Source organism: Triturus cristatus, chromosome 3_2, assembly GCF_964204655.1.
Source record: "Triturus cristatus chromosome 3_2, aTriCri1.1, whole genome shotgun sequence".
NCBI classification, from domain to species: Eukaryota; Metazoa; Chordata; class Amphibia; order Caudata; family Salamandridae; genus Triturus; species Triturus cristatus.
Genome location: NC_140584.1, coordinates 732,697,386 through 732,717,374, shown reverse-complemented (window position 1 = coordinate 732,717,374; position 19,989 = coordinate 732,697,386). Strand labels below are relative to the sequence as shown.

At 39.9% G+C, this 19,989-nt stretch overlaps 1 protein-coding gene across 4 annotated transcripts in view; it reads left to right on the top strand.

The window, feature by feature from the left end:
• Nucleotides 1-19,989, top strand: part of MYO1B (myosin IB) — a 715,692-nt gene that overhangs the window by 267,718 nt on the left and 427,985 nt on the right. For all 4 annotated transcript variants that reach the window (XM_085648784.1, XM_085648782.1, XM_085648783.1 and 1 more), the window contains exon 7: nucleotides 7,885-7,948. In XM_085648784.1, the coding sequence (XP_085504910.1) occupies nucleotides 7,885-7,948 (64 nt within the window). The remainder of the gene's footprint in view (nucleotides 1-7,884; nucleotides 7,949-19,989) is intronic.

Below are 19,989 nucleotides of genomic sequence, written 5' to 3'. Positions count from 1 at the left end.
AAGGGAGAGGAAGACGGAAGTCAAGCAAAGGCGAGGATATAGAAGGACACAACAAACCTGCGAGTGAGGCACGAAAAGAGACATGGAGAGAAGCGGCATTATCAGAAGAGCCGTGGGGAGAGTTTTTGCAAACAGAGGAGACGCAGCACAAGAAAAAAAAGCCCACGAGTGGTGCGCGCGCGTGCACTGCAAAGAATTTAAAGAATGTAGCGGGCAAAGTGCAGGGCCGCTGCTCGCTTCCTAGGCTAGGGGAGAGATAAGGCGAGACATGCACCCGCCTTTGGCCAATTGCGTGCTGTGTGGTCCGAGTTGGAAGTCCTTACTAGAAGCCTCGCAGAAGGAAAATGGCTCTGCAATTCTGAAAAGCAGACAGGTCGGACTTTGAATTGGTTTTTCGGTGCATGAAAGGAATGAATGCTGGATTGTTTTCTTCACTCTGGTACAACTTTGACCGTGCATCTGGCTTGTCCGCTACCTTTTACCACTTAGCAGGGTAGGAGCCTTTTATGTTTGAGAACAGACTTGGGATCTGGAGAGAGTGGGTGTAATTGTGGAAATACATAAAGCCAATTTAGCAGAAGTTACAATATTATTGGGGTCATTTTTGGCCTGTGCCAATCCTCCATTTGATCACCGAAGTATCTAACCCACTGTTCTCTTCTTAGGCATCTACATTTGTGATGCGGTTGTACCTCTGTATTTGAAGTTGCTACTGGTATGTGATTGTTGAACCTGACATACAATGGCTATACCCATATATGCGATGGAAATAGGAGACTTCTGTGACTTAACTTGACATATGATCGATGCAGCCAAGCAAATAATAGTTTTCTTCTGCAAATTGCGGCTGTTTGTGAGCATATGGTGGCATTACACAGACATGGTTTTGTGGCTGTGACTAGTATATGTTAGTTCTGGGTACAGGGCAGTCGTAGTTGGGCAATAAAGCACATGCAGCTGCATCCAGAAGAAAGTACTGTATGATCAATGGAAGATGCACTAGCCCTATGAGGCTGTCCATTCCAATCCAAAGCTGTTACTACTATACAGTGGCTGTAATTGGGCATAAGAGTTTGAACTCATTTTATAACCCACAGTTATTGTATAGCTTTACGTGTTCCAGTGGAAGTAAATTAAACATGTTTGAGAGGTACACATAAGCTGCAGAGCAGAGGTTAGCAATTGAGCAGTAACTGGACTTTGAACAGGGATCCTTTGCCTTTAGGTACATGGTAATTATATAACTAACAAGCATATGACAGCTTTGCTTGGGTATATGAAGAAGAACTTAAAAGTAGACGTGATCACTTTGTTCATGTTTGGTTTGGATGCCATTGATAAAGTAGATTTTGATGTATAAAATTTGAGTGCCTATCACTATGCCCATTATTGCACAAAAATTAAAATGCTACACTTGGCAAAACCACATTTTCCTCTGCTTGGCTAAACTAGGCGTGGTCTTCATATTGAATTTAGCCGTAGTGTGTTATCATTTCTCTTATCATACCTAGCAAGATATGCTCTGTTCTAGTGCTCTGTGTTGACGTACTGTTCTGTAAGAAATCTGGAAGAAGCCTTCTGCTACTTTCAAGGCTTTCCTCTTTGAACTACTGTAGGTTTATTCCTAAAATGAGACTGTCATTGTTTTGAGTGTAACTAGATTTATGCTGACATGTCATATGTCATTAGGTCACAGGGGGTCGTTATAATAATTTGGGGATGGTTTTTGGATTGCGCTAGATGATGCTGTAATACAGTTTGTATTCTCATTTGTGAAATGATGTATGATCACTTTATGCTGACACTGCGATTTTCGCCAAGTAGTTTAATATATATATATATGTGTGTGTGTGTGTGTATGTGTGTGTGTGTGTGTGTGTGTATATATATATATATATATATATATATCATCAATTTACAGTTTACCTCGACTTTTAGTAAAGTATCTTTGTGACGTTTTTACATGTAAAAATTGAAGTAATCAATAATTGTTTGTCCACTACATTATACACAAAGCCTACATCAAGCAATACCTTACTACATGCCACCAGTGTGCATCCACCTCATTTAATCAAAAGCATCCCCTATGGGGAAATGCTGCGTATCAAGCGCATATGTAGTAATGAAAAAGACACAGATGTGAAGCAGGCTGAAAGTAGGGAACGTTTCCTGGCTAGGGGATACAGAACTGAGGTAGTGGACGCAGCTATAAGAAGATCTAAACAGCAGGCTAGAGATGACTTATTGTATAAAACCAATAGTATTGAGGAAAACCATGCTAATGATGAAACACGGCAACCAACTCTACTCATTATAACTTTTTCCAGGCAAGAAAAGCAACTAAGAGTTATAGTCAGGCGTAATTAGCCATTAGTCGGTGATGACCCTGTGATAGGTAAACTATTATCACCAAACCCAGCAATCGCATTCAGAAAAACCATGAGCGACATGTTGGTGAAAAGCAGCCCGGAGGATCTCAATAAGGGAATGTGGTTAACGGCCCGGAAGGGATTCTTTAAGTGCTCCTTATGGAAGGCGTGCCAATATGGCATGAATGCAACTACATATAAAACAGCAATCAATAGTAAGCTACAGGATATTAAACAGCACCTGATTTGTAAGACCGAGTATGCGGTGTACATTTTAGAATGTAGCTGTAATCGAAAGTATATTGGAAGCTCTAAGTTGGCTGTACATAAGCGAATCCTCCAATATATTAGGGCCATCTCAAATAAGGATGCCACCTATCTGGTGGTAAGACATTTTAAAACATGCCATAATAGTAATTTGAGTCATCTCAAATACTATGCTATCGAAGTTGTCCCACCGCAAAAAAGATCGTGAAGCTAAACTTAGATGCCTGGAAACGAATTTTATATTAGAGTTTGATTGTAAACAGCCGGGAGGATCTTTATACCCATTTATGATCTTACAATGATGACATCTATGAACAGTGATTAACTAGGAGCACAAAAGGGACAGTACTGACGAAAAACATGGAGGTATCGTATCATTGATGTATACCTCAATGAATCTTAGAGATTACCGCTATAGCAGTATACATCTGTATATTTACTACTCTTTGTTTGAACTTGTTTCCAAAGATTCGCTGGAGTGAATGCAAGTGTTTCATGTGATCAAGGCCGAGTCATGCTGAAACGCGTATGGCAGTCATGGTGGCATAGAGCAATCAAGAAAATTTGGCAGTAACCTCCGGGTTCGCATCCGTTTGGGACTTGATATATTTTACTCTGAGACTTGACTCTTGTCATTCATTCTCTATGCAGCATTTGATTGAGCCTTATGCTAATTTCCTATACCCATTGACTATTAAATTTGACTATTATTCTTGACTTCTGTATTGCACTTTATTTAATAGGCCTTCATGATTTTAAACTTAAAGAAGGCTTCACGTCTCTTCTTGTTTTAAGACTTATTTTATTGACTATCTGATTAATTTGCTGTGCATCTGCTAACTGTAGGAACACATTGCCTCATATGATTTTGAGGTTAAGATTAAAGATTGTCATCCATCCTGCATAGGTGCTTTATCTTAGATTATCGGATAAGATAACGTCAACTCCATACAGTACCTAGATATGTTTCTTATTGGCAGGCACTTGAAGGAAGTACTACAGGCGGGTGTTTGTGATTAATATAGGTGATCACTGTAAACAATCAATTCATTTTTTTATTGATTTAAAGTCCACCCTTTGCAAGTTTTTGGATTAATTCATCGTTCCATGTTCGAAAGTTGGTTTGGATTAGCACTAATTCCAGACCACCGATGTTGTACTTAAAACCCGTTGTGTCTACGGAGAACATTGATTTCAGGTTGTGCTTCATTTCTTAACCCAGGTCTTCTTTTTGAGTTGGTGGAACATCCTGAAACCTGTTTTTATAAACTCATCTACTGCCATTTTAATAAAGTACCTCATCATCTGTGGTACTTTCAGGCAATTACGTTTAATCAGTGGGTCAATAGATCTCCTCTGGAATGGAAAGGCTAACTCTACCCATTTATCACCCACCAGCTCTTCCCATGATCCGTTTTCTTAACTATATCTATATTGTTTTACAATTATCCTCTTGCCAAAAGGGCCCTGTGTTATGCTTTTTCCTCCCGCTTCCTTTTTTTGTTTATCCGGAAGCGTCTAGTTTATCAAGGAGCCTCTAGCTTCATATTTTGGTTTCTCCACTACTCTTCAATTATCCACACCCCAAATCAATTTTAATTTTCAGTTTTTTCCTCTATAATTAGGTTTCACCTTGCTAAAGCCCAAATTTAGCAATGTTTTTGCATCCTATATCAATTTCAGATCTTAAATTAGTTTTAAAAGCAATCACTCGAGTCCTACTCTCTCAACCTCCCCCTTCTTAATAATGTATACGTCACTAATACATCAGTCAATTCCTTCTAAAAATGTTTGGATCAATCCAAAAGTCCATACCAAGTGTGGACAATCCATTTCCTTCTATAATAACTGCAGTGACACTTCTCAAATTAAACAGAACTGACCTGAATTTATAGTTTCCTTCAGCCCATCTTTGACTCCATCTTCATAAGGTCACTTAGGAATCTCTCTCACAGTTTCTTGTGTTTGCGCTTATTGTTCTCACTCTGTATATAGTTTTTCCCTTGGTTCTGTCAGCCTTCCACTAGGAAGATGAGTGTTGGACCTGCCAAGCCTGTCGTTATGAAGGTGGTTCTGAAAATGTATTTCATTAGTATTGTGTAGAAAAGTTTGCCATACATAAAGAAATCATTGTAAATCTCTCATTGTAAAATTTTAACCTCTGCTGCTACTCTATGCATTATTGATCAGGGTGACTATTACTTGGAGCCATGTTCCAGTCTATCATTTTTTCCATCATTCCTACTCAGACTTGGAGACCGCCATATGCATATAACCCTTGGTCCTGCTCCAGAAGTATCAGTCCAGCTAAAACTGCCATGCCAAGTCCCCTCTGAATCTGAACACAATCCCAGACCAGTTTTGGCTCAGTAATGCCTTGTGACTGAGGTACAGCTTGAGCCCTGTTGCACAGTAAGCGCAGGACCCACAGCTAGGTACCCCCTTTACCCATAAGGCGTTGCACTGAGGAATGCATCAATGATTTGCTGAGATGCTTTAATTAATCCCAGCTACTGATAATTACTATGTACCACAGTTTAGGTCATAATTGTTTTGCCCACCCTACTACCTCAGGCAGCTCCCAACCTTGGTCCTGAAGAGCAGGAGACAGTGAATTTTGGCTTAGTCAGTGAGGTATACCTTGTGTCCCGTGGCACAGTGAGCACGAGACCAACGTCTGTGCAGCCCTGTCGCATTGTGTGTGTCTCACTGCAAAAGACAAAAAAGTGCTAAGTGGAATGCCTAAATTAACCTCCGCCGCTGGCAACTCCCATTCAAGTACAGCGTTTTTTGCCTTCCAAGTCACGTCACGCAGGAACCAGCTATATGCAAATTGGCCTTGGTCCTGCACCATTTTCAACTGTACAGTTCAAACTAGCTGGCTAGGTCATCTCTAGACAGGAACAGAAGCAACCCCAGAGTGGATCTGCCATAGTTGGGCCTTCTGAGTGAGGTATAGTGCTCTGTTAGGCTGAAACTGGTTTTTAGTGGCTTGTGTTCCTGTCTGGAGAGGACCTGTACTGGCATTTCGGTGTGGACTATTCCTATTGGAATAGTACCAAACCTGACTAGCATATGGTGGCTTTTTGTCTAGAGAGACATAGTCAGGGCCACTAGAATGATTTTCCACATAATTACGGATTTGCTACATAATACATCATCAGCTGCATAATTTGCAGATGCACCCAAAACAAATTTGCTTCTAGCTCTAACCGATCAAAAGTTACTAAAAATGTGAAACGTGTTGCCATTCAGTGGAAGGCCCAGTGCAGAAGTCTACTGATCAACATTGCAACTTTGAGTGTTAAATCTTTGTTAATGAAGTTGCACCTTTGCCAATACAGTGTTAAAATGTGTAAGAAAACAAAAGAATTAGTAATTGTGCAGCATTATTCCGCATATGTTACATTTTCTTGCCTCATAATTTGGTCATTCAAGGTCATGTAATTCCAGTGGCCCTCTAGGCATGGTAGGTGCAATACAGTAGTTTGGGATGCATCCACATAACTGGAGTCTTTAAGCTTTAGGTATTGGTTTTCATAGCCTCTAATTGGAAGGACTCTCAGGGATGTCCTCTCGACACTGATCTTTAAAAAGGACTGACATGTACATGTTGGTGTTGTACATCTTTTTAAAAAACTCGACTGGGAAAGCGTTCAATCCATTTATTCTTCTCTATTTTAGCTGGTTCATTGCTTCTCCCAATGTTTTAGGATGATTTACTTTTCCTGTGTTACATTTCAATCTGTCTAAATGAACACCTTCATTGGTTTGACTCTTACTGAGCCATCTGCTGTTCCTCCGTTTGATGCCCCAAACAAAATGTGATAGCTATTTGAAAGCACTTCTACCTTCATTCTTCATCTGTCACAAGACTTCCCATAGGCGTCTTCATTGTGTTAAAATGATGTCCCCACTAATACTTTAACTGGTGGATTACCAGTATCTTTCTAATGTGTCTCCCTGCGATCATCACATGATCGCAGGGAGACTCATCATCTATTTTACTTCCGGTGATGTATATCATGATCACCTTATAAAATCACTGCGGTAGAAGTATCTTCATCTCCCATGCTTCTTGTTGCTGCAAATAATTGCATGTGCAACCATGCCTCTATATCTGTTTTTGTCCATTTTGGTTTATTGCTGCATTTGTGGTCCTTTAGTTTTCTTACCATTTTTGGATCCAATGAAGGATGTGCCGATTTTCTTTGTAGAATGAAGATGCTCCTTAGGCATAAAACCTATTCAGTTCCGTCTGATACTCTTTGTGGTATTCTGGCTGTTCCTACTAAGCACATTGCTCAGTTTAATCGCTTGCTTCTCTAGATGAAGTGTGAATAAGACATTATATAATGTATCTTATCCATGTCCCTTTTAATGCTTGAATATGTCTATTTTACAAGTAGTGACATGATGATGTTTTACTTTTAAATTTCCTCTCGATCTTAAAAGACCCTAAACAGCTTTTTGCTGCTTGTGCTCTTAACATACTACGTTTGTGTCTGACACAGGTTTGTGGGTCCCACGTCAGGCACTTAAACACAGAAAAACTTAATCTGCTACTAGCTTGCAATTTTGTTTAATTTTTTTGTATCCTAAGCCTAATTCTGAGTCACTTATTAAACGTGTGCAATCCAATACAGGCACACCTGAGATCACTTGATGTTGTTCGTCCTGTCGCTATCATCAAAAACCTGTCACATCAGTCATGCCAAGTTGATCTTCAGTTCTAATTTAGAAAATTGATCTTTTATGGATCACTGTATCCAATGTCTTTGCAAACCCCCCTATTTAAAATCCACCCTGTTTGCAGGATCCACTCTGTTGTTTATTCAGTTAAAAAGGAGCAGTTTTAATACTGGTACACCAAAACACATTCTAACGCTTGCTGACTACCCTTTCGATTTGAACTAATAAACTGATTGCATATATTCCACCTGATGGTTTCTGATTTCAAAATTTTAATTGTGTGACCTTATTATAGCTATTTGAGAAACTTTCTATATCTGTAGATCATGAAGCTTTAGTCCTAATTTACCTCAAATGATTTTGTCTTGTGGTAAGGAAAATTGTATAAAATTACTTTGAGTAATGGTACATGATGTCGATACGTAAATGATTAATAAAGATTGACTTCCTTGCCCAGGAAAGAGGAAGATGGCCTCATTGTGCTTCCATCTGCACTGACATTTGGTGAAGGATATTTGCAAGTGAAACTGATGTTGACTTTATTTTTTCTTGGCAGGGAAAATACATGGATATTGAGTTTGATTTCAAAGGCGACCCGCTTGGAGGAGTCATTAGTAACTGTGAGTTTCCTACCTTGACTTATTTGAAATATTTACAGTAATATTTCTTTTGATCTTGTATGAAAAGATGTGATTCATATGTATTCGAAAATGCACTTTCTGGGTCTGTATTAACATGAATGCTTGCACATTCATTGGACGCTTATCAGTTTTATAACCAGTATCACAGATCCAAGGATTCATACATTCTAATATCTTGGTCAGTCAGCTTGTTTTCATTCAAAGCATATTGTAAATTAAAAGGAAAAAGAACTAGAAACAAGTAAAATTAGAACTATAGTTAAAGAAGTGTATGTGTGTGTAAGTGCGTAATATTGATGGATGGAATGCTTGAATTAAACTCAACCACTGGTGATTACTCAGGCCAGAACCCAGTGCATTACACACCATGCCACCTCAATGTGGACTCAGCCATATGCAAATCCGTCTTGACCCTGTTCCAGAGCGAACAGTCTAGCCCGAAATTACAAGTTCTATTTCTGTGTAACATGGCATTCTGAGTGCATCTCAGACTTGATAAATTACCACATGCATTAATCTGAATACATGCTAGTGCGAAACTCTTTAAATTAAAATAGACAATGGGCCCAGCTACACTGAGTAGTTAATTTTAATCTTGCCTGTGGGCAAGCCCCTCTTAAAAAAGCCTGGATTCGATCCTGTGTGCCTGAGTAATTACAGGCCTATTTCTGTTTCCCGGCCTCTCAAAGCTACTGGAGAAGCATGTCCACATTCACCTCTCTGCCTTTCTGGAGTCCAACAATGTTCTTCACCCCACACAAATGGGGTTCAGACCACAAACAGTTTTGCTGGCTATGATCTTTGTTGGACAAAGGATGCTCATCGGCTATCATCCTCCTGGACCTGAGGGTGCCCTTTGACTCGGTAGACCACTTCACACTTATCAATAGGATATCTGGAGTGCTCGTTGGGGGACTGGTTCAATCCTGGCTCTCCTCTTTTCTGATGGACATAACGTTCCAGGCGCTTGATCACTCCTGGTATTCCGACAACTTCCCCCTATGTTGCAGGCTGCCCAAAGGGTCTTCCTCAACCTCACTTTTTCATCGTTATCTGTAAGCTCTGGCTGAGATTGTCTATTCTTTTGGGTTATCAATGTTCGCTTATGCTGATGACACCCTGCTGGCTATCTCTATCTCCTCCGACCCTAGCTCCAGTCTTCGGGAGGTGGCCAGATGGATGGTCAACTCTAAACTGAATCTCAATGAAGACAAGACTGAGGTCTGATATTGGGCAATAATTTTAATAAAAAGTTCCCACCCTCTGTGCCAGATTGTCTGTCAAGTCTCCCCAGTCCCAAGGGGATGATAGAGCCTTCGAATGCGGCTAGACTTTAATCTTACCATGGATTGCCAGGCAAAGAATTTTGCGGCCACCTGCTTTGGCATCCCTCGACTGCTTAGAAAGGTGTTAAGTCTGCTGTTTTTCCTAGCTGCAAGATTAATTGTACAGGACTTTATCTCCCGTCTCAACTATGGCAATGTCCTCTATCTTTGTTCTCCTAGCAATGTCACAAAGAGATTACAAACTACCCAGAACGCCGCCGCTAGTCTTCTCATGGATGCCCCGAAGCAACAATCTGTAAAAAGAGCCCTGAAGGGCCTCTACTGTCTCTCAGTCGAGCAGAGGATCCAGTTTAAGACTCTCCATCCTGCACAGGTCGTTTCACAAGAAAGGTCCCATCTTACTAAGACCGATGGCCATCGCCAACACTCCGGGAAGGCTACTTGGATCGTCTTCAGCACATTTACTGCAGGTCTTCAAGTTTAGCAAATCCAGCTGGGGTGGCTGTTCTGTCTCCTACGGGCACCCAGACTTTGAAACACTCTTCCTTTGGAACTACGCCTGCTTTCCAGTGAACTCCCATTCCGTAAGGCCCTGAAACCTGGCTATATAGCAACTCGTTCTGCTGCGAGCTGGTTAACACTTCTGAGCTACTTTCTGATTATTCTAGCTCTGGGAGACCTCCTGATAGCTATGCGCTCTACAGGACCTACAGAATAGAATAGAATAGAACCTGCATATACTCTCCTGCTACGCAGAAATAAATTGAGGCCTGCTCTCTAAACAGCTTTACCATCCCCACACACTGGGACCCTACACTCTATCTACCTCACTGTGAAGAATCATGACTCGTTTTCTCCCAATGAAAAGCTCTCTGTTGCTCCTTAACTAGGTTAATGTTTTATTTACACCCCTACATACATTATGATAAATGTATTTATGGACAGGTTGCGGACCATTTTCTTCTTAAACTATGTAATTGTGTGGATGAGTGATGGCTTTCTTAACTTAATTCTCTAGTTATGGCGAAGTGTTTGGTGAAGTGTCTCTAGGTAGGACTGTGTTGCGATTAACGGTGGACGTGTGGTGGTACTCTGAATGCATTTGTCCCCTTTTGCTCCTACAACAGGCTCCTAAAACAATTCATTATTGCCCCCACTGCCAATATTTCAAACTTTTTTTAATGTGCAGTGAGTTTAGCAAACTAAATATACATAATATTTTTTAGGTAGTGTTCTAGATCACAAAGCAGGCCTTGACAACTTTTGGGTTTTGCACAGGGGAGGCATTTATAGTGTGGAAGCAAAATAGACGCCGTCTTTACATAGAGGTAGGAGAGCTGCCAAATACATGGGCAGTGTGAATATTATTAAAGATTCAGTGTTATAGAACAAATAATGTGGCAGGCAGTGTTGGCTAAACAGAAACGAGTGCTGGACTATTGCAATTAATTTGAATCTCACAACATGTGACATTCTTGAATAATCCAAAACTGGGAATCAAGACTTGTACAAATAATCAGTAACCCCATCCTCTCAATCGTGAATCATACATAGGGGGGACCAGAGTTAGAACTCTAGCAAGGAGGAAGTGTTCTACATGAAAATTAATTTTTTGACACAAAATTATTTTCCTCTCATTTGAATGCGTTGAGAGTCAACAGCTTTCTAAATAAGAGGGACATGGAGTTCAGGCCCTCTCCTAAGAAAGCCTTTTTTAGTGCCTAGTTTTATGCATTGTAGTAGTTAACTTGTTTTGCTTCATGATATGCAGGTTCAGTCCAGAGACCTTATTTTTTTTTGTGAAAGACGTATGCTTTCAAAGGTGGTAGGAGCATGGGATCCTTCAGCTTTAGGGGGAAGTTGTGATCATTATGACGATTCGTACTAACCACCAGATGCTCGGCTGCATTTATGCTTGCTTTTGGTGGTGGTACCCTGAATTTAGGATGGCTAATAAACGGGCATAGTGTCTTGTGTTTAGAACTACGGCTTGTACAACATGATTTAAGTGTTGCTTGGGAATCTCAGGATTTAATTATATTATCAACCTCAATTGTAGTTGTGAGCATCCCTATCAATCAACCAATCAGTGAATTTGAAGCACGCTACTTACCCGTGAGGGTCCCAAGGTGCTTGGGGGGAAGGAGGGAGGGAGGGGGGTGCAGCTCTGAGTCGGCTGATGAGCAGGATCTTGTGGCTCTTCCTTAAAATATGTAGAGTTGGGGAGCATCTGATGTTGATCGGGACCTATAATGCGTAAGGTGGTGTTTCTTAGATAAAGCCTAATACATTAGCATATATTGACACCCTTTTTGTTGGATTTCTACAGTTAACCTATTGTTTTTACTTGGATGCATTGTTTTGGTTCATAAATTGCTTTACATTTGTACATGTAATGCTGTCAAAGTCAGTTCGAGTAAATATAAACCACATCTTACACACAGATTAAATAATAACCGGTTTTGACAGTTTTGTACGGAAACTCCTCTCCGTGAAATTAAGAATTTCCTGATGTAGGTTGTCAAAGTAGTAGAGTATTGTTAGCCCTGTATTATGCTTTAGATACACCCCTAGCTTGTGTTCAAGGGCATTGTTTTGTAGTTTTATATTGATGAAGTTGATGCCTGAAGAAAGTCTATAGTAGTCTCTTTTAGGATTTGAGCATTAGAGAAAGGCGACCTTCTTGAGCACAGCTAAACCAATATTGCCCTATCCAGCTTTTTGATAAGTCTGAACGATTCTCATAATGTTAAGGTAAGGCTTTATGGGGTGGTTCTCATAACAACTCTGTTACACTAATTCTTTAAAACATTCATACGATGGCCTTTGCTTCACGCAGGTGACTATTTCTCTCTCGCCTCATACTGCTGCTTCTTTTGCTAAATCATTGCAGCATTTGTGATCGAGACTACTCTACATCTGAAAGGTGTACCCTGTCATCACTCTGCTTGTCATAGTCAATTTTTATCTCCTCTTTGCATTGTATACAGAAAGCATCTTCTCTGCCTTGGTAAACCCAATAGGTCTGATTTTATAGTGCAAAGCACCATTGGTGGATGCAGCACTTCTAAGCCACATTTGTGCATGCCCGCATTTGCCTCTCAGCACATTAAAGCAACACCTACGGTCACTGCTTTTTTGTGTTAGCCTCTAGCAAGACAGCCGAACATCATTGATAGTACAGCTTTATTACTCCTCCATTGAGTGCACACTAAGGATTATATACTAGATAGGCTTTGTGATGACCAGGTCACATTGGGAATGCTGCTTCTAAGTCATGTTGTTTTTTTGTTTTTTTTTTAATGTAAAGGTGGTATGAATATGTTCATGGCAAGGGTATGGAATATTGAGTAATCTCCCTTCACAACTGTATTGTTGAGATGCATTCACGTTGGTTCATAGCCGTATTGTGTTTTTGTCGTGATGTGGATTAGGTACAGGTGTTAGACTGGAGTGGTCTGTTCCTCGTCATTTAAAACACAACACAATAGCATCATCAACATTTATGAATATTTTATGATCACCATATGCTAGCCATTGACATGAATCCTGTTTGCTTTACCTCCTTTTAAATCCTGCAAGTGAAGAGTAGGTTAAGTTTGAAAAGTGCACCCTTATAACTGTTCCTTTAATTCTAGCTAGCCCTGTTTTGTCTGTTCTTATGAGTTAATGTTGACGCTACATAAGGATCATTGAAGAACGCATACAGAAGTGCCCCTGTCTGGAACAGGGTACAGCTCCAAGGTTGCAAGACATTTGTTTGGAACATTTAAACTCAAGGTAACAAGTTGCATTTTTAACTAGATTGCACGTTTCCTCTCAGTTAGCTTTATTAAAGCAATTACACATTGTTTTGTCTAATACTTCAGTTGTTCTTTCGAGAAGATAAGCTAATTTGGGATCATAGCGAGGCCCACATTGGTCTCTACTGTTATTGAATGGACTTGATATTATTTTGACAGAACAGAATGTTCTGCTCAGTCGGGGTAAAGAGGCGCTATCTCAGGCTTTCTGTATTCGGAAGACTGCGGACTGGAAATCAAACTCACCCCTGACATAATTTGGAAGAAATGCATTCCGCCCACAACTGTCTTTGGGAGCTGTTGCCATGTGAAAAAGATCCTGGTAGCCTTGGATAATTAACGATGATTTAAAATTGAATGTGGTCAATTCTCAAATTTTACTAGGTTCAAAGATATCTTTTGAAGGATCGTATTTTTATTGTGTGTACTTTTAACAGGTTTGCCTTCTTCCTTGGCTTATGGTTTGTTTTTTATTCCAACTAGTAATCTTCATTCCAAATAAGTTTGTCTCGTGAATTTCCTTAGTTTCTCTTGAGCTGTAGGCCTATTCGGGTTAGATGTAAGTAATTGTGCACAGTTCTAGGTGAGGGTGTACTCAAAGCAGTACACCACGGCAGCACACATCTCACGAGGTAGTGCTTATAACATTATACTTTTTAAGGAATATAACGCCTCATCCTGTGCTGCAAGGGCCCTTTTTAAATGTCACAATAGCTACAAAATACACATTTAGTAGGATACTTAGTTTGCCCTGGATAGGGTATGGGTGGTAATACTCTTCCCAGAATGTCATACAGACTTCCCTCTCTGAAACAACCCCTTGCTGCCTAAAGAAAGGGTCGGTAATATAGAATGGCAGAAAAAGACATCTTTTCTTCTGTGGCAGTTTGTACTTCCCTCTAGATGTGTTTTAAATACTTACAGCTCAGACGTTTTTTGAAAATATGATTGGGGCATCCGAATGTTTGTGCCAGTGCTATTTCCCAGGGTTTTGTATATGAAATTGGCCAGGAGAACCAGTTTAGGAGATGGGAAACAGCCTGGAATTCGGCTTTCTAAAGAGGTGTGGAGATATGATTGTGTGCATGCTCTCATTGGGTGTATATTGAAAAAAGCAGTCCAGTGTTATGGAATGCACAGGTTATGTTCCACAGTGGCCTTCTGACACAAATTACATTGACAGGGGTACATTGACAGGTGAAAACTGACTCCTTTGCTAAGTGCACAAAGTTATTTGGAGCACTTTTTTTTCCTTTGCCATCTCTGCAAATGATTTGACATTTACCCTAACAGACAAATTGATAAGATTTCAAAGGAAGACACTCTTAATTCCTCCATCCTTCATCTGGGCAGAAACGGTGAAAAGGGTAGAAGGATTAAAGTTCGATAGTGAAAAGAAGGGCCCAAGGAAGGAGCTATGTTGAGAGTAGGTGCAGCAGATGGGGCAGTGAAAGGTCTGGTTCAGCTAGTCGTAATATGCACAGGCCACCATTTACTATGGAGGGACCCAAGCTTTAAACAACCTCTGGAATAAATATGTCCAGCCAACAAAGCCAAAAGCATGCCTCTGGCTCGTCTCACACTTTGTCTAACATCAGCCTTGGACCAATCGCCTGCTTCTTTTCAACTGCTGCAGTCACGGATTTACTCCTCAAGTCAATCAAACATACTTCACAGCAGCAAGAAGAATATGAAAACCTCGGAGGAGTGATCTGGTTGTTTTTCAGAGCTGCTCTTGTCTAGACATGAGTGGCTAAATATCAGGTAGAGAGTGGATCACTGGTCCTGAAAGAACCAGGGTGTAAACATAAACAGTACCAAGTACTGTTAAGAAACCCTCATTCACGTTTTTAGCAGGTGGAATTCAGCGGTATATTTGATTATCCGTTTTGTGCTTGACAACGTGACAGCATCATCATTGGGTTAATGAATGCTTCCTCCACCCGGAGGTTTTTCCTCTGGTTTTTTCAGTAGTGATCGTAGAACAGTGAGGGTGTGTGGTGAAGTGATATTAAAGTGAGTGAAGTTTAAGAAACTCGTAAAACCAGTGTATTGTTTTAATAGGACTGGGTTCGAGTTGGTTAAAAACGCTTTTCGTGCATGAGGCAGACAAATTAGGGTCTGGTGCACTTTAAAAATGTGTCCATAAAAGAGGTCGACATGTTTCAGCCCTATCTAGTGCCCCGAGGGGTCAGGTGGGCTGTCATCAGGACCTTGTCTATGTGTGGAGGACACTAAAATTAATAGGTCTCCTAGTGAAAAAATGGAATAAAGTGTTCCACCAAAAAATACGTTTGATTTGAACCTTTTATCCTGAAGTGGAGAGTTACATCGGATAGAGAGGCTCTTTCCTGCTCTTTGGACTGGTTGTAGCATACGTATATTATTGGAATACAATAATAGGTTTATGCCACTAATTGTCTGTGATGCTTTGTGCTTAGCATATAGGATGCAATGTCACACTGTTTGTAAACTAGGATCTTCATTGTATATTTAAAACTCCTGATAACATTAGGTTTACAGTTTTTTGTCCAAAAAGTCTTTAATTTGTTTGAATGATCTGCAGTAATCTACCTCTTTCGACAAGGAAAGCCACGGTATTGAGCTCTTCCCTACGTGTATTCTTTGTTTTTGATCTTGTGCAATCTTTGTAGTTGCCCTGTTTTGTTAAATTACTTTTTATGTTCCCTTTAACCAGACCTTCCTTAATTTAGCACCTCTGTGAATGTAAAATCGCTATCATTGCCGCTTGTTTTGCTAAGTTGAAACGTGTTGGGAGTCCTTTTTTTTAATTATTTATAAAGGGATGTATACATTGGCCATTTTGAGAAGGACATATGCTTGTTGTCTTCAAATTGTCGAACGGCTGTCCCTCACTTGTACTATCTACTCTGCAAGCTGCAAACACAATTGTTTAATTAATAAAGCATAGTTCCATTGTGTACTACGTAATCTTATCCAGACTAATGCTTAAACCTAAAGGTGCAGCATCAATTTGTTTATTTCTCGGTAGAATTCTACACAATTCATGTATACATTTTTCTCTTTGGCTGCAGTGAGCACTTGATTATGAAATCCTTGCTGAAGGGGCATGTTTTTCTATTTATCTTCTTCTTGATATTTCTATTCTCTGCAGTAATTTGGATATATATATATATCTATCCAAATTACTGAAGATACACTGGCTTAACACTGTCTGTGTCTCTTGACATCGAAAATGTTGGATTTCCTCACTAAGCATGCACACATATTCCAATGACCAGGGCAGCAGATAATGTGTGATCTTTACCCATGATGTATTGTGCAACATATGACCAGTATTTTATTTATGCATTTTCTTCGCATGTGTTGTTAACATATTTTTGCACTCGTGTATTCCCATGACTTTGGGACATATGTATTACGACTGTAACCACTCCAATATGTTTGACGAATTGGAATGGTGGTCCTTCTTTGTTTTCTACCTTTACCATAGGCTATTTCAGTCACCTAATTTGTGTTGCACGTTTCACGTGATAACTGTTGCGATTTACAAGTGATATATATATATATTAAATAGTACTGAGACTTGCAGGGGTAGGTTGGAAGGGTAGTAAGCAATACAGAGCCTTGGTCACATTATCACCTGCCACTAAGAAGCAGATTCCTTGGTATGCCCTCCTCAAATGAGAGAATATAGTAACTCAGTTTACAGGTGGTAACAAGCATGTTAGTCTAATATTGGAAGCATTGAAATATTTTTGTACTCTTTGCTAAATAAGAAGAATTTGGAAAACCGCGTTTAATAGTTTTACTGGTAATTCTCTATAGATTTAGAGCGGGAAATTGCACTATTGTATCCATCTCTGTGTGATGCAATTTATGTTCTTCTGACAAGTTGATCAGACTGTGTAAAGATGAACTCCGATGTTGGAAATGAATAAAGCTACTGCTGGAGATATGGATAGGTATGATATTGAGCATAGTGTGGTTTAAATTTTGCACGAAGAGAGGATAGGATATCCGTTGGATAGAATTACCTAATTGTGGATGCCACAAGGCTTAGAAGGGCTCAGACAGACTACTGTTACGATGAAACGTTTGATGTATATACTCTAATTCACTTCCTCTTAAGTCACAAACTCTTCTTCATTTCTTTCGATCTCTAAAGAGAATTAAAGTTCTGTTCAGTGTAAAAACTTAATTTAGAGCTTGAATATTTGTAATCTGGATTTTAGGAATCTGTGTGCTCCATTCAAATTCATTATTTTACATGCCCAACAATCCATCAGATATCTGCATAATGCGATAAACGTTATAGGGCATGCTGCTATGAACAAAGTCAGAAGCTCTTTTATTGAAGTCTGTTAAACACATGAGCAGATAGCCGTGGATTGTAGTAGTTGTCTGGTTATTGACTTCTGTCTACTTATTACCTACAACCTTTCTTTTGCAATACCTACACAGTATATTTCGGCTTCCTTTTCTTGTCACCTGCCACTATTCTGAGTTTGTCATCTACCTCAGTATATTTTTTTTTCCTAACCTTTAACTATAATATTCTTGATGCCTACAGACATTCCCTCCTTGATATTAACCATAGTAGTTTTTGTCAACAACTGCTGTCCACTTCTTGTAAATTCTTATTGCTAATTACAGCCATTCGCTTCGTGCCTCCTACGGTTATTTTAATCTTGTCATCTGCAAGCATACTTTTTTTGTAACCCTGTCCTTGTCGATAAACTGTGTGCGTGTGAGCAAACATTACCTTTCTCCCATTGCTTAGCACCCACATGCCACAATTATTTTCTTGTTACCTGCAACTGTCCTAATGCCTTCATCCAAACATGCACACGTCAATCAATCACTCGGGTTGTTAAGCGCAACTACTCGCCCAATAGGGTCTCAAGGCGCTGTGGGGGGGGGGGGGGTTGTGCAGCTCCTGGATGTTCACGGCGATTCATTGAAGAGCCAGGTCTTGAGGTCCTTCATAAACTTGGAGTGTTGTCTGTCAGAGGTGGAGAGGGAGGGTGTTCCATGTAGCTTCTGAATGACTACCTTCATACTCAGCCTACCCATTTGTTCAAGGTTTGTAGTCCCAGTATTATGTTTGATAAATGTCACAAGTGAACAGCATCACTGCCACAGAATGCTAAATCTTAAACCACTTGCTAAATGATTGTCTATCTTCAGTTTCCTCTGAAAACTGGACCTCTGACTGACCTCGAGACCGAACCTCTATGAAAATTGCAGCTAGGTCAGAACCACAGAATGAGAAAGCATATTGAAAGTCTGCAAATGAGTCCAAAGCAAACCTCCTTTAAATGCGTTACACTAATACTGTATCCTCAAAGTTAAATATATATACGTGGTCCACAAGACGTTATGAGGCACTTTGAAAATTTATCAGCATAAATATGAATATGTGTCTCACCAGCTTGCAATTAAGACCCTTCAACCAGTTCAAAATAGCTTCCGACTTAAGGCAACTTCAAACCTAACCTAAACACTTGTCGCACAATCTTAACAAAGACAGTTGACTCAAACCAATTCATCGTTGCACATGGTCGTCAACTTTGCTTCTATGTACAGATTTGTGCTATATCTTTTCTCCATCATGAACAGTTTTCTATTAGCTTTTGTACTGTACATAGTGCAGCCATTTAGGCCACATTATGTAGTTAAATATAAAACCAATTTAAAAACATTTATAACAGCTTAGAAAGACACCTTTATATTTTTTTCCATTGACGATTCTCTAAATTTCGAGGTGTAGTTGGATCCGTGCAGATGGTGGTGGTGTTCAAGAAGGTTCACTTCTCATCGCCATATCATCATTTTCCTCTCAATGCCTGTGTCCATTGTTTTCTGATCACCCACTACGATTCTCTTTTTGTAATGTCCAAACGTCTTCGTCATTAAGATCCATTCTCCTCTCACCCTTTGCATCATTCCTTTCCAGTTACCTCCCAGCAGTCTGTTTAATCATTCTATTTTCTTCATCTCTTTCTACCATTCCTTCTTACCTGCTACAACCGTCTTCTTTTCCAAGCCTATCACTATTTCTGTCACCCTGATTTTCCTTAGAGTCTACTGCACTGCCAAACTGACTGCACCTGCTCAGCCACTTCCACACACCCTCAATAAAGAGGACCGGAGACTGGAAGTTTAGTTGTAAATCAGTACCCCTATGTTGGTCCTCACATCCTTGGCGTGGTTTTCTCTGAAAACTTTATCGCTGGTAATCAGTGCTAAAGTGCTTGTGCTTCCCCCAGTTGGGTCACTTAATTTACTTGTACGTCCCTTGAAAAGTGGTATACCATATACACAAGGCCTGTAAATTAAATGGTCCTAGTGGGCCTGCTGCACTGATTGTGCCTGCCACTTAAGTAGCCCTTTAAACATACCTCAGAATGCCATTGTAACCTGTGTGCAGTTTTAAACTGTTATTTCAACCTGGCAAAATAAGCCCTTTGCCAGGCCTAAATCTTCATTTTTAATACATATTAGTCACCCCTAGGGTAGGTCCTGAAAAGCCCAGTGAGCCTAGTGCTTTATATTTAAAATGTTGGACATAGACTTTTAAGTTTTACATGTCCTGATAGTGAAACTCAAAAATTCGTTTTTCACCACTACAAGACCTCCCTCCCCCACACCTCCTCCCACCTGGGATACAATTGAGTTACCGTATTATATTTAGTAAGTGATAACTTTCAATTGGGAAAAGATAGACCTGTCAAGTGTGGTACTTAAAGAATTGTAATTAAAAACCCTCCTTAATGGTTATGTTGGCTCAAATGAATCACTGTATGAATGTCATTCGAGGAATGGTCCATGTTTGCATCATTTTTCAGGTTGTGGATTCTGTGTTGAGTGGTGCATTAATAGGATTGTAATCGTAGGTAAAATGTGTTTTTACCACTCAGTGGTCACAATAGAGGGGTGACAACCA